At 40.2% G+C, this 15,411-nt stretch overlaps 1 protein-coding gene across 1 annotated transcript in view; it reads right to left on the bottom strand.

The window, feature by feature from the left end:
* The window catches only part of CHST9 (carbohydrate sulfotransferase 9), a 206,753-nt gene that overhangs the window by 121,069 nt on the left and 70,273 nt on the right, over positions 1–15,411 (bottom strand). Inside the window, exon 2 of the mRNA XM_065890172.1 lies at positions 11,522–11,560. Coding sequence (XP_065746244.1) covers positions 11,522–11,560 — 39 coding nt within the window. The remainder of the gene's footprint in view (positions 1–11,521; positions 11,561–15,411) is intronic.

Below are 15,411 nucleotides of genomic sequence, written 5' to 3'. Positions count from 1 at the left end.
AAATGAATGAATAAATGAATGACTTCGCTTCCAAATGGAATTAGGTTACAGACATTTATATGCAGAACTAATAAAGTCTGCCTTTTAATTTATGGATAAGGAAGTGCTCACGGCTCTGAGTTGGTTACAGATAATTCTCCTCACTTCAAATGTACCGTCTAGGATGCTCGTACCTTTCTCCTGTGTGTTCCCATTTCTCTGGTTTTCTCTTGTCCTCCCCTTAACAATTCCTTCCCACCATTCTCAGGGACTTCTTTCCTCAGGAAACTCACAGGGCCATTTTCTGTGTGTGATGAGTTCACAAGGCCACTTGTTCCTTCATTTGTTGAACCAATATTTAATTATTTCAGGCCCTGCGGGAGGCCCCAGGAACAAAACAGGACCATATAAGCAACTTCTGTATTTGTTTTCAATACATTTTCCCATTTCATTCAAAACCTAGCTCAGAAAACAAGCAAACAGAACGTAGAACCTGCAAAGACCTCAATCTCTGGACAGACATTCCAGGACGGGACATGTTGCTGATATAAACTCACTCAGTAAGGCCCCAGTGCCATGACAGTGCCAGGTAGATGCAGAGCATTCAATAATGCAGAGCTTGTTAAATACATTTAGTAGATCATCCAACAAATACATATTCAACACTTACTAGGCACCAGATGATAAAGCTTTGCTGATAAAAATGAGATCTAAGTTCCTGGCCCTCAGGGATATCAGAGCCTAGAGCATCTCTGTCCAACAGAACTTCCAGTGGTGATGAAAATGCTCAGCTCTGCTCTGTCCACTGCAGTAGCCCCTGGCCACATGTAGCTACTGAACACCTGCTATGCAGCTAGGACAACTTAGGAACTGAATTTTAAATTTTAATTAATTTAAATTTTCATTGAAAACCAAACCAGTATAAAACACTTTTCTATTAAACACACCTTGTTGTTTTGGTGGGACTACATTTTTCTTTAACTGTTGTACCACGTACTCTATTAATCTTCATTGCATGTCTGGCAAATGCATAATCTGTAGTATCTCATTTATCATCTTTTATACTGATTACAGGTTGAAATGATAATATTTTTAATATACTGGGTTAAAGAGCATATCATTAAATTAATCTCATCTATTTCTTTTTACTTTTTAAACTGTGGCTACTCAAAATTTTCAATTTACATCTGGGGTTTGAATTGTATTTCTACGGGATATGGTTAATCTAGAAGAAAGCAAGAGAGAGGGAACAAAACCAAAGCAAGCAAACAACTATAAGGAAGCAAGTAACTATAAAATCTAGAGAATCTTACAAATATAATGATTCTTTCTGCCTAAGTTAAAACCTTACAGGATACCATATGATCCAGCAATTTAACTTTTGGGTATATACTCAAAAGAATTGACAGCAGAGTCTCAAAGAGATACTTGCACCCCCCATGTTCACAGCAGCATTATTATTCATAATAGCCAAAAGGTGGAAGCAACCCGAGTGCCTATTGATGGATGAACGGATAAACAAATTTCACTATACACGTACAACTAATATTATTCAGCCTTAAAAGGCAATGAAATCCTGACACATGCTACAGCATAGATGAACCTTGAGGGCATTATACCGAGTGAAATAAACCAGTCACAAAAAGACAAATACGGCATAATTCCATTTATATGAGGTACCTAGAGTAGTCAAGTTCATACAGACAGAAAGTAGAAGGGTGGTTGCCAGATGTTGGGGGAAGGGAATAAAGGGGAGTTGTTTAACAGGTACAGAGTTTGGGTTTTGCAACATGGAAAGAGCTGTGTGGGTAGGTGGTGGTGATGCTGGCACAACAAGGTGAATGTCCTCAATGCCACTGAACCACACACTTAAAAATGGTTAAGATGGTAACATTTGTTATGTGTATTTATTGCAATTAAAAAAATTTTTTTAAACCTTATAGGGAAAGTAGCTATATTACTCCAGTAAGATTGAGTGTATTTCTAGGTATTATGGGGTCAATGAAAAAGATCAAATTTAACATAGTTCATATTTGCTTATCTATCTATTCCCACATGAGTAGTTTTAAATGGCAGGGAAGTCAGATTAGGTGCAAAAATAGACAAAGAAAACGAGAAAAATGCATTAGATAAAGTCAGGTTTGAATGTGGCGTTTTGTCTGAAATTATCAATGAAATAGAAAGCTGTGTTTTCAGAGAAGGCTTGGGTGGAATTGCATTTCAGGGATATTTTTGAGGAGGAAAGGACCACATTTGACAGAGAAATACAGATTGTTTCTGTGCAGTAAGAAATGTGTTACAGATTTACAGTCATGCTAATAACTCCATGGTGAAGATGTATAAGCAAAGACAGGCAAACAAAGATAGATTCAAGAGACATTCTGTGAGGACTCAAACGAGGTAAAGATGTTCAAACAAAGGCATGGGCTGTGGTCAGGATCATCGTCTATAAGTGGTTCAGGAAGCCAAGACACTGATGGTCACGTGGAACACAGATTAAATATGCTTTCTCGAATCAGTAATGTAGTCATTTGTGTAGTAATCCCTCAGTATGAACGTGTGATCAGTTTACTCAGCTCTTTCTGAGGGCTCTGGTCTTCCCCTTCCTGGCTCTCTCTACTTCAACCAAGGCTCTGCCCCGTTGAGAGTTCCTCCAACTGCCACTGAAGTCATAACCTCACTTCTGGGGTGAGCGGTCTGCAGGTGTTTCTTATTTCCTCCTAGTCTCCTGGCTTCTCTCCTGTCGTACAAATCATCTTATCGGGGATTTTCAGTGAGATAATAGGATAATTTATACAATTGATTACTGTATTGCTCAGCTCAAATGACTACGTTCCCTTTAGAAGGTTTTCAGTGACACAGTGTACAAGTATATCATTTACAGTTGATTAAAATGTCTGTGATCATTTCTATGAAAAAAAAAAAAAGTTGGGCGTCTGTTCCTTCGGTTAGAAATACAAGTTCATTGTTTTCTCTGTGGGAACATCAGGTATGACTTAAGACTCCTTTCACAAGAAAGCCACAGGATCACCTATATTCTATTTCTGTGGGTATTTTTAATCCTTTGTTAGCAGAAGTACAACTTTTAACTAATCAAAATATGCATTGACCTAGAACGCTCGGGAATGGAGCAAATCAGGTCAGACAAAAGTGTAGTTACTATTATATTGACTGATATACACAACTCGGATGCCCTTTGGTGCAACTTCCAAAATAAATTCAAACTAGTGTGAGCCTAAATTTGTTGAGAACTGCTTTCGCTTATACTGCCTTAATAAGGTCTATCATATACCTCCTGAAAGTCCATTTTTGTTTGAGTTATTTTCCATTTTAATTGGGAATTCCTTGTGGCTTTCTTATAGAATATTTAAGATGAAAGACTGAAGTCAATTTTGGCTAACAAAATTACAAAACCTTATTTTATCTTGTGGATAAAAGGAACACATATATGTTGTTCAAGAATCAACCCAGATAAAAGTTCTTCTTTTTCAGTTTTACAATGAGCCACGCTGCTTTAAGGTAAAGTCTATTGCGATGCAGCTAAAAAGAATATTTCTCCTCTACCACCTAAAGAATGTTTCAGGCCTCAATTCTGTGCAAATACATCCTGTTCTGTGCACCATAACAGCAATCCAAATTAAACACGCGGAGGGAATTTCCGGGAGACGTTTTCATACCTGCACTTGGACCCTGTGGGGTGACCTGGCAATTGTCTCCCACATTAGCTATTTATCATTTTAGATTTGTTTACTTTGCATACACATACTGTTTTAAATGCAGCGTTACACAATGAAATTTAAGGGAGTTTTGAATAATGTGGCACAGCTGGGCTGCTTATTCATTCTCTATCATAAATTCGACTAGCTGGAAAATGAAGTTTGTTTAAAAATAAACTCTTTAGGACTCCTTTTAATGAACAGCCCGTGTGTCTGTCTTCCATTTTGTGGATGGAAAAATGCATCTAAGATAACTTATTTCACTCGCTGACAAATACTGTTCTGAAACCACAAACCTGGAGAAGATTGGTTATTTTTTAAAATAGATTTCATTAACGTAGTTCAGAGAGTCAATGCTTCAGGAAAGCTGTTTAAAAAAGCAAACACCTGGGGCTTCCCTGGTGGCGCAGTGGTTGAGAGTCCGCCTGCCGATGCAGGGGACACGGGTTCGTGCCCCGGTCCGGGAGGATCCCACATGCCGCGGAGCGGCTGGGCCCATGAGCCATGGCCGCTGGGCCTGCGCGTCCGGAGCCTGTGCTCCGCAACGGGAGAGGCCACAACAGTGAGAGGCCCGCGTACCGCAAAAAACAAAAACAAAAATGCAAACACCCCAGAGATGGATTGCCTGGGAGGCCGAAGCAGAAGACTGGTAGTTTAGAACCAGAGCATGGATAAAGACGAGACATCGTTTATACCAACATGGACCATTTGGGTATAGAATGTGAGGAATGAACATTTTACTTATTTTTTCATCAAAGCCCTGGGGCCCGTGTAGGACTGGATGTGAATCACAGGTCTGGGTTCCAGTCTCAACTCTGTTGTTTTTAGCTAACCAAGTGACCTTGGCCAAGTCACATATACTAGGCAGTGGGAAATGCTGAGGCTTTGCTGTCACTCAGACGGAGACCCAGTGCTGTGCTTGTCAGTGTTTAACAACTGGCTCTCCAGGAACAAGCAAACAAATCAACCAACTCTGGTTTGTAACGTTTGTCAATTTCTGTGGTGTAAATGCTCCCACCATGGCCAGTTGAAGTTACCTACATGACCTCAGTGAGCACAGAGCTGGGAAGAGAAAAGCACAAACAGTTCACTCCAGACATCTCCCCAGACAACACAGCCTCAATGCCACTGCCTCAGTGCCATTTCTGGCTCCACCAGTTAACACATGGGGTCAAAGGCAGGTTATTTAACTTCTCTACATCTCAGTTTTCTAATTTTTAAAATGTTGACCATAAATAAAGTTTACAAGGCCATTTTGAGGCTAAAATGGAAGGCACTGAGCACAGAGCCTGAAATAGCAGGTCTCAGTACACATCGATTCCCTGACATAATGATTCTGTCTCTCCTTCCTCCTTTTCACAGGCAAACTCTTCAAAAGAACCAGTTCGTATTTGTTCTTATTTGTTCTCTACTCCCTCACTCAACCCATCGCTATCTGGATTTCATTAATAGAACTCTTAAAAAGTAATTTCTTTGTGGTGACCAGCAGATTTTTTTCCCCCAACTCCAATGGACGTTTCTTAGGTGCTTATTTTATTTGATTGCCCTGTGGCATTTGACATGCTCGACCAATTCCTTCTTCTTCTTTCTGTCTTTTTTCTTCTCTTGGATTCACAGACACAGAATCCTGCTGATTCTCACAAGACAACCTAGATCTTTCCTAGGCTGTAGCTTCTGGTTCCTCTTACTGTGTTCTTTGTTCACGTTAGGGATTTTCCAAGGACTCATCCCTGCCTCTTTTCTCACACCCCCGTGTCCCTTTGGGCAGCTCGTTCATAACCAGGGCTTCAACTCTTATCCAGGTACCAACTTGAAAGGCAAGCCTGCATCTCAGACCTCTCTCTGGAGCTCCAGGCTTGTAATGCCTGCTGCTTATTTAACATTCTTGACATTTCTGCCTTTATATCTCATAGGTCACACTACAGTCAACAAAGATATAACTCAATTTATCGTTTTCCCCACCAGATCTGTCCCTCCTCCTGTGTTCCCTACACAGGATGCACTATTCATCTTATATCTTAGGCTGGAAACCTAAGAGTCATCCTTCTCTACCTCCCATAGCCAATCAAACAGGCCAATTCTATCTTGTAAATATATCTGCATTCATTTTCTTAGCTTCCTAGATAATGACACTGTCTTAGTAAAGACCCCTGAGACCTTCATCCTATCATTCTTTGATAATTAAAGTGATATACCACCTGATTTCCCTGCCTCCAGTCAATTCCCCTTCCAATCCACACTTCCTCTGGAGGAATTTTATAAAATGCAAATAGATCATATAATTCCTTGCCCTTCATTAGCTCCCCACACCTACGGCATAAAGGTCAAACTCCACGGAAGGGCAAAATGGCCCTTGTTAATTCTGGCTCATGCTTATTTTTCTGGCCACATCTCTTGCCTCTTGCCTATTTATGACTATACTCCATCCAGTCTTACTTAACCACAAACCTTTCCCTCAATAGGCCATGCTTCTTCTTGTCTTTACCTCTCTGGAAAGCCAGCCCTTCCCCTTTTCCATCTAGTGAATTCCAATTCTTTCTTCAAGGATCAAGTCAAGTCTCCCCTCTTCCACGAACCCTTCTTTGAAATCCTCAGGAAACCTAGTACATGATTCTCTAGAAGGCACTCTTCACACTGGGTTATCATCTGTATGCATTTGTTTTTCTCCCCCAGAAAGTGAATGAACATTAATGCCATATCTTATTCACCACTGCATCTCCGGTATCAAGCACAAAGCCTGGACTGCAAAAATGTTTAGCAAATTGAATGCATCAACTTCTAAATGCCTCCTCAGATTCCTTTTCTGTCCTCTTTGTGGTGCTAAATGAGATGGAATCAAGACAAGAGTTTTTTTTTTTAAATTGAGATATAATTGACATGTAACATTATATTAATTTTAAGTGTACAACATGATTCAATATTTGTATATATCACAAAATGATCATCACAGTAAGTCTAGTTAACATCTGTCACTGCACATGGTTACAAGCTTTCTTTTTTTCTTGTGATGAGAACTTTTAAGATCTACTTTCTTAGCAACCTTCAAATACGCTATATAGTATTATTAAGTGACAAGAGATTTGTAAGCTATGAACAAGTTAGGATGGTATGCATTTTCAACCTTGATTCTAACTGGAATAATGATTTTCAAAGTGAGAATAAAACATGTAGAATGTTAAAAAATCCAAGAAATGATAGACTTTTCAAGAATGATAGTTTACTTAAGCGTACTTGTTGCAACACAACCTGCCTGCTAACTTCATGTTTCCTGTTGGTCACCAGTAATGAAGACAATGACAAATTAGGTCTTCTCATGTTTATTTTTGAGGGTTTTCTGAGGTATCAGAACTGTGGCAAAAAGCATTACAAAATAGTAATAGCACAGATGAAAATCACGCTAGATATGCATCCACGTGAAAATTTGCGTTCAATAAATGAGTAACATGTAAGAAAATGAACACGCTATTCCCGCACAGATGGAAGGATTTATTCAGTATCTAACTTTTTAAAAACCTGAATGACTGCATGTTCAATGTGTGTTTAAAAGTTTTAAAATGGAGGTACTATTTCTGTTTTAGAACATTTCACAGAAGTGAAAAGCCCAGTCAAAGAGTAAGTAGCAAGATCTAAACTTGCAAAGCAGATGTTCGACCATTTGCTGAATTTCCAATAATAAATTCCACCTTTTAAGTTGAGAAAAAAATAGCATTGTTCTTTACCGGTTAGTTTTTGCAAATTATGCAAATGAAAAAAACATCTTGAACTTTAGGGATGTTCTAATGTCATAAATGAAAAGAAGGCAAATTCATTTTGAAACCCTCACTGTCATCTATACTGATGACTCCATTCTCTGGTCCACTAGGGCTATTCTTTACTCAATACTTAACTGGACTTGAAAGTGTTCTCCTTTTTGGAAAAATTGGAACAATATATATTTAACAGATGGCGTCTGTATAGCCTACCCTAGTAAGCCTTCTAATTTATCTTTTTCTGAATAATAATTTATGGAGCACCTTTCTCTGCGAGAATTTTTTGTATTTTTTGCTGTGTTGCTTTTTTGTGTGTGTGGTACGCAGGCCTCTCACTGTTGTGGCCTCTCCCGTTGCGGAGCACAGGCTCCGGACGCGCAAGCCAAGCAGCCATGGCTCACGGGCCCAGCCGCTCCGCGGCATGTGGGATCTTCCCGGACCGGGGCACGAACCCGTGTCCCCTGCATCGGCAGGCGGACTCTCAACCACTGCGCCACCAGGGAAGCCCTGTGTTGCTTTTTATTTTTATTATTATTTTTTTTTTCTGTACGCGGGCCTCTCACTGTTGTGGCCTCTCCCGTTGCGGAGCACAGGCTCCGGACGTGCAGGCTCAGCGGCCATGGCTCATGGGCCCAGCCACTCCGCAGCATGTGGGATCTTCCCGGACTGGGGCACGAACCTGTGTCCCCTGCATCGGCAGGCGGACTCCCAACCACTGTGCCACCAGGGAAGCCCCCTGTGTTGCTTTTTAAAGAGCAAGAATTCCTTGACCTCAAAAGGGATTTTTCTAATAAGATAAAAACACTTCAAACTCCATAAAGGTTTTAGGCAGGTATCTATGGAATATAGCTGTTTCTTTTTTCTTTTTTTTTTTCTATTTTTCTGGTGAGGACATTGGGTCCTTAAAATAATCAAGGGCGAATAGGTAATTGAGGATATTAGTAACACGACTCCTCATATTTGTCTGTTTACCATTACACCACCCCATATTTTAAATATTCTTTACCAACCCAAATAGCCAAATTTAGCTTTGATGTTGCTGGCCACGTTTTATGAATCTGACACGGGTTTCCAAATCCAATGTCAGGAGGCATATGCTTTGAATTATTTTTCAAAAATGACTAAGCTTACCATAGCTTTTCAAAAATGATATCAGGTTATACATATTCTCTTGTGACTCATTCCTGGCTTATCGAAAACAGCATCATACTTGAAATGACAGCTGGGGCTGCAATCAGGGTGCAAACAACAACTTCTTCCCCCAAAGAAGCTAAATATCCTATAGAAGAATTTCAGTTCATAGTCTTAGCCCTATTAGTTATATGCTCTGCTCAGTAACTCAGTCTAAACTGATTTAGCTAAGTTTTGGAACATGATTCATTCAGTTATATAATGTGAGCCATTTAGAAGGCTTTATTTTTTATTTTTTTATTTTTTTGTGGTACGCGGGCCTCTCACTGCTGTGGCCTCTCCTGTTGCGAAGCACAGGCTCCGGACGCGCAGGCCCAGCGGCCGTGGCTCACGGGCCCAGCCACTCCGCGGCATGTGGGATCCTCCCGGACCGGGGCACGAACCCGTGTCCCCTGCATCGGCAGGCGGACTCTCAACCACAGCGCCACCAGGGAAGCTCTAAGAAGGCTTTATTTTGTGTTGATCCGTACACACACAGTAGAACCATTTCAATAAAGTAATAATGGTAAGTAGAATCATAGACATGAAATTGGAAAGAACTTTAGGAATGATCCAACCAAACTCTTCATGAATCTCTTATCAACATCCCTTGCAGGTGATGGCCCAACCTTTGTACAGTTTTACTCACACAATCTCATTCTCTCCAGTCCTGGAGAGGTTTCCTTGTTAGAAAGTTATTTATTTTTCTGAGTAAAAACTTACCTCTGTAACTTTCATCTTAGTGCAAGGTTCTTTATTTTTCTGAGTAAAAACTTACCTCTGTAACTTTCATCTTAGTGCAAGATTCTTAGTGCAACTTTACCTACCCAAAAAGTGAGGGTCCTGGAAGTCCCTATTTTAATGGGGAATTTTTTTTTTTTGTCTACAGTATTTTTCTTCTAAATTCTTTCTCCCATACTGGGAGATAGACCCAATATAAGCAAAAGGGTGTGGAGTGTATTGTCTAATACAACAGGCAGGACATAGAATCTGAGCAGAATGAACAACAAATGATATAAAGAAGTCCAGGCAAGAAGTGAGAAGCAGGGATGCCCATGGTGTTCTTGGTATCTCAGGCACATGCTTTATAAAGAGGCAGACATTCATTCTAGCACCACAAACTGAACATGGTGATACTTAGGACCACAGTGGCAAAGGTTATGTCTCAATTTTGAAAACTCAGACTATCTTTACAAATGTAGATTTCCCCAGGGCAGGATTTGTGTTCTTTGAAATGAGGAGTCAAAAACATTTCCCCAATAATTTGAGCTCTGTCCATTAGTTCTCCTTGACTTCACTTTCTCATAGAAAGTTTCTTTCACTTTCTCATAGAAATGGGACACATTGACAAGCTGTGAATCAGCTGGGGAAAATTAGCTCCATTAATAAAGGGAGTTTCCTCAGAACCCTGGTGATTAGTGTCTCCTGTTGCCTTAAAAAGATTTTCCAACTGTTGAAAAATACTGTATTAAGCAAGAAACCTAATACAGTGTCAAATGGACTAGCACTCTGATTTAAAAAGAAAGCTTAGGAATGGGGGACACTGGGAAGAATAAGGAATGAAGAAATCTGAGTTCATTTCCTGCCTCTCTCTCTAGTCCTTTGTGTCACCTTGGTCACACAGCATATCAGAATCTATGAGCATGGAGGGAACTTAAAGAGGCATTTGGTTTAACACTTTGGCCAATTTAGCTTTCTTCCCAACTATAAAGTTTCTTTAAGCCCATACCTACAGGATCATAGCAATAGCGTTTCAGAAACAGTATAAATAATTTTCCCCCAAGGAGCAATAATAGAGGAAAGTACATCTGTGAGCACACCAGATACTTGCTTCCCTTCACATTTTTTTTGGTATTCGTGATCAGGTTTTAAAAGAGCCACAAGGAGAATGCAAACAATAACATCTAAGAGGGAAATCATGCAGGTAGTAAGTTGCCCAGTTGTCTGAGATGAAGGCTAAGGTTAGGAAGGAGAAAAGAGGGGCTTAGGCTGTTTATACATTTTTTGATTAACACAGATTTTGGTCTTCTGTTGACTTCACTGTTTGGAAACACACATAATGCATTGTTACCAGACTAAAAAAATGAAAAAAGATGGTGTTTGGGAGTAATGTGTCTTTATGTTGGGCGCTCTCACATATCATAAAATAGTGAGTTGGTGAAGACTTCGGAAGGGTGGTGGGCATAGGTGTATATGCCAAATTAGAATTCTCTACAAATATTGACAAGTTTAGGGCATTGGGAGCTGGAAGATTGCCCTTATGCATAGATTTAATTGGTAAATTTGTCTTACCTTATGACTTTAAGCCAAAAGCCAAGTGATGAAAATATGGAAATGTAAAGACTCATTTTTGTATTAGATAGCAAATATTGACCCCTACTATGTGCAATGGCATTGCGCCAAAGCATCACTCACTTCTGAATATATATTAGGATTTAGAAGTGGAATGTTTTTTAAAATTTCTCCAAAATGTAAAGATTCTTCTTGGTTAAGTAGTTGACACTGTCCTGAAAAACATTAGCTACATAAATGGGTTTAGGAAAAATAATCGAGATTCATACGTATTTGGGAAGATGAAATAGTTGTCAACGATTACAACCTTCATATTTTGAAATCGGTGCTTGCAACACTTACCTTTTAAATGGATAATCATGGAAAAATTAAATAACAGGCCATCTCATTTTTGTTTGAATAGAAAGATAGGATGAAAAGGACATGACTGATGTGGAAGTGAAAAAGCTAAATGCATTCACTTATTTTAATTAATTTAAAATCAGTCAAGTCTAGGATTATAAACTATTACAGTTTTAGGTGAGTTTTTGAATACTACATTGCAAATAGATTTTTTTTTTCAAGGTGGAAGTAAAAACATGACATAAAGCTGAGGCCAATTAGTCAACATCTTACCTGAAGCTGCTCTTTGTTCTCTTTTCTGCTCCACTCTCCCTGAAATAAGAAGTGGCAGGTCAGTTGCAATGTGCAGCCATGAGAATATGATGCAACTAAGACGAAAGCCCAGTTTATGGTAATTTCCAGACACAGTCACTAGGTCAGCCGTGTCCAACATTCTTCTAGAGATGACTGGGCACAGAGGAAAGGGGTGAAAAATATTCTCAAATCAGTTTACGAAAGTCAAAAATTAATGAGTATGCATTAAACATGCTTCTGGGTTTAAAAAATCTTGTTAGTAAGAGCCATTTACTCAACAATAAACCTACAAGGTGCAAATCCCCATAGAACAAACTGTTCTACATGGGGGTAGACACCTGACTAAGATAAGACCATGGCCTCTTACAACCTACTTGGGAAGGTAAAGGACAGACAATATAACATGAAATGAGATGTGCCCCCAAAGGGTATAAATGTTTAAATACATAAGAGGATGAAACGATTATTTTAAGAAATAAAAGGGTGCCCATGAAGTTACGGAGAAAGTAGTATTAGATTTGGACCTTGAGAGATACATGTGATTTGGGGAATTTGAAAAGGGGAAAGGATTGATACTTGGCAAAAGAAACAGTAATGGGCTATTCAGGACAAGGCTATTTGAGCAAGAAGGGTCATGTTTAGGGCTTGCTTTAAAAACCTGAATGAGAGTAGCTTTCCATAGGAGGAAGTATCCTAGAGCAGCGGTCCCCAACCTTTTTGGCACCAGGGACCGGTTTCATGGAAGACAATTTTTCCATGGACGAGGGAGGGGAGGGATGGTTCACGTGGTAATGCAAGTGATGGGGAGCTGTGGGGAGCGATGGGGAGCGGTGGGGAGCGGTGGGGAGTGGTGGGGAGCTATGGGGAGCGATGGGGAGTGGTGGGGAGCGGTGGGGAGTGGTGGGGAGCGATGGGGAGTGATGGAGAGCAGCAGATGAAGCCTTGCCCACTCGCTTGCCGCTCACCTCCTGCAGCCTGGTTCCGAAGGTCTGCAGCCGGGGAGTTGGGGACCCCTGTCCCAGAGGTTGGGCAAGAGGTAGTTGGTTGTGTATGACAGTGGGAGCAGAGAGGAGGGAAATGAGGGGTGTAGGAGACGGTGGGAAGGCAGAACCTATAGGGCCCAGGAGTTTACAAAATGTGAAGTGCAAGGGAAAAGGAAAGGTCAAGATGAATGGCTGCTAGTTGACTTTGGGTGTGGTGATGCAATTTGGGGAAATGGTAAAATAGGGTGGGAGCATGGGAATGATGAGTTCAGTTTTAGACTTCATGAGTTTGAAGTGCTACCAGGAGACGGAGTTTGGGAGAGAGATCAAAACTGAAATTATAGATGCAGAAAATGTGCATCTTGAGAAGATGGCTGGAGCTGAGGGGGGAAATGGAAACATAAAGACAGACAGAACAGAGGGCTGGGCTGAAGACAGTGACCAAGAAAACAAAAATTCTACTCTTGTTTTGTGATGAAGGACGATGAGAAGACAAAAGGAGAAGCAGACCTCCATGGAGATCAAAAGAGCACAAAGTCATGTACCATAAATAAAGTTTTAAGAAGTATCAGGGGTGCCAACAGCATCCGATACTGCTGAGTTCACGCGGTTGTTGCTAGACTATGAGTGAGAAGTTTTAGCAGAGAGGGGATAGTAAGAGGCTGTGAGGGTCTGAAGAGCAGTGGGCGATGAGGAAGATGAGGCTGAGGAGGAAATGACATGTTCACGACATTTGCCAGCACAAACATGAATGAGATGAGGTAACAGTTTGGGCAGGAGTTCAGTCAGGGTTTCTGGGACACTTCAGCATGTTTATGGGCTTAGATAGGAAACATTGCACCAGGGCAGTGGTGTGTGTCGACACCACAGTTGAGGTGAGAGCCTTGGTTTTGCGATGAGTAAGTGAGGGCCACCCTTCCAGCCATCACCTTCTTGTCGTTTATCAACTTGTCATAGATGGAGCTAGTTACTGAGAGTTTATGGAAGCTCATGTAAACTTTAAGTTTTTCTACCAGCCCTCCGTGTCTTTTAAAATCCTAGACTGTAAGGTGGAAAACGTATAATCCTTCCCTTGTGCAGCAGTCCAAAGTGTAGAATTCATTTAACTGGCATCTTGATTAATCTCACATTCTATTCATTTGGGTGATTTCCAGAGGACTTGTTTGATGCAATTTATTTCAATGATACCAACAGATAAATGGCATGAATGGCCCATTTAAAGGTTTCATTCATTACCAAGTATGATGGGGTACCTCCTCATTTAAGATTTTTATTGGGCAAGCCACTATGTACCTTTGATTATAAATTTTTATATACTAGGGGCCTCAAACACTTTCATGAATTTTCAAAAATGCTATTCAAGTCCTGAATCATTAAAAAAAATTATAAAAAAGATGTTTAAAAAACCCTATCTTTTTGGAGAGTCTTTAACTTGTCTAAGAATGCATCATAAATCCTTAAAGTTGACAATGAATGTATTGAAGATTAATAACAGGGTGTGGTAGCCAGCGTCCAAGGTGACCCCAGTGATCCTCGTCTTCCCACCTCCTGGCATTTGTATCCTTGTGTTGTCTGCTCCCACACTGAATTAGACTGACTTGTAACCAGTAGGGTTTTGCAGAAATAATCAAGTGTGACTTCCAAGGTTGGGCCTCAAAAAACGTTGTGGCTTCCATTTTGTTGTCTCTCAGAGTAGTTCCTCTGAGGAAAGCCAGATAATATGTTACAAGGACACCCAAGCAGCCCAAAGGAGAGACCCATGTGGCAAGGAACTGAGGTCTCCTGTCAACAGCCAATGAGGAACTGAGGCCTCCTGTCAACAGCCAATGAGGAACTGAGGCCTCTAGTCAACAGCCAATGGGGAACTGAGGCCTCCTGACAGCAGTCAGCATCAACTTGCCCGCACATGAGCAGCACATTCTCTAGCCTCACTCAAACCTTCACATGGCCGCAGCTCTGGCTGTCTCCTTGACTGCAACTTCCTGCGAGACCCTGACCCAGAACAACCCAACCAGCCACTCCAGAGTTCCCCACAGAAACTGTGTCACATGATAAATGTTTACTGTTGTTTTCAGCTGCTAAGTTTTGGGTAAACTGTTATACAGTATTACATAACTAATACTTATGGGGTAATTTTATTATGAAAGTTTGGGTTCATTTACCACTTAATAGAAGTTTTACCAACTTTTCTTCTGAGAAAATGTATTTAGTTGAACATTAAAATTCCACATCTCATGACTATTTATTTATATAAACTGAGTTCTGATATTTTTAAAAGCTATTTTAGACTTGGGGTTGATACGGTTTCATGGAGAAACATTAAATATATATCCACTTATAGCACATTTCAGTACTTCAGTACAGAAATAGCTCCTTAATCGAAGTGATTGTTTCTGATCTTTTAAAACCACAGGCACCTAAACGGCAATCCAAGATGTCTCACCAATAATGAGCAGGGTGTTTGTACCACAACTCAGTGTCTTATGTCACTTCTAATGAAAAGAATATTTTGTGCACACATATATATGTATTTATGTCTATACATATATACAAATAGTGGGTATACATATATGTGTGTACATATATGCATATATACATACATATAATGCATTACATATATGTATATGTGATATCTTGTAATTTTACAATCTGACATAGTCTAATCTCCAAAATACACTCTCTCTTCTACCTGCTTCCATCATTGTGTAATAAAGTGTGTCATGGAATCTTATCAAGCTTCCCTCACTGCACTACCAATTTCTCAGTGCCAGTTCTGAGTGTGCATTCAGTCACAGGCATTTTATCTGCCCTGCTCTGAGAGGTATTATTAATCACATCCTGTTGCTAGGATACCTGAGAATGTTCATTTATGTCCGATGTTTCTTT

The sequence above is a fragment of the Phocoena phocoena genome, chromosome 13 (assembly GCF_963924675.1).
Source record: "Phocoena phocoena chromosome 13, mPhoPho1.1, whole genome shotgun sequence".
NCBI classification, from domain to species: domain Eukaryota; kingdom Metazoa; phylum Chordata; class Mammalia; order Artiodactyla; family Phocoenidae; genus Phocoena; species Phocoena phocoena.
This window is presented reverse-complemented; position numbering and strand designations above follow the sequence as displayed.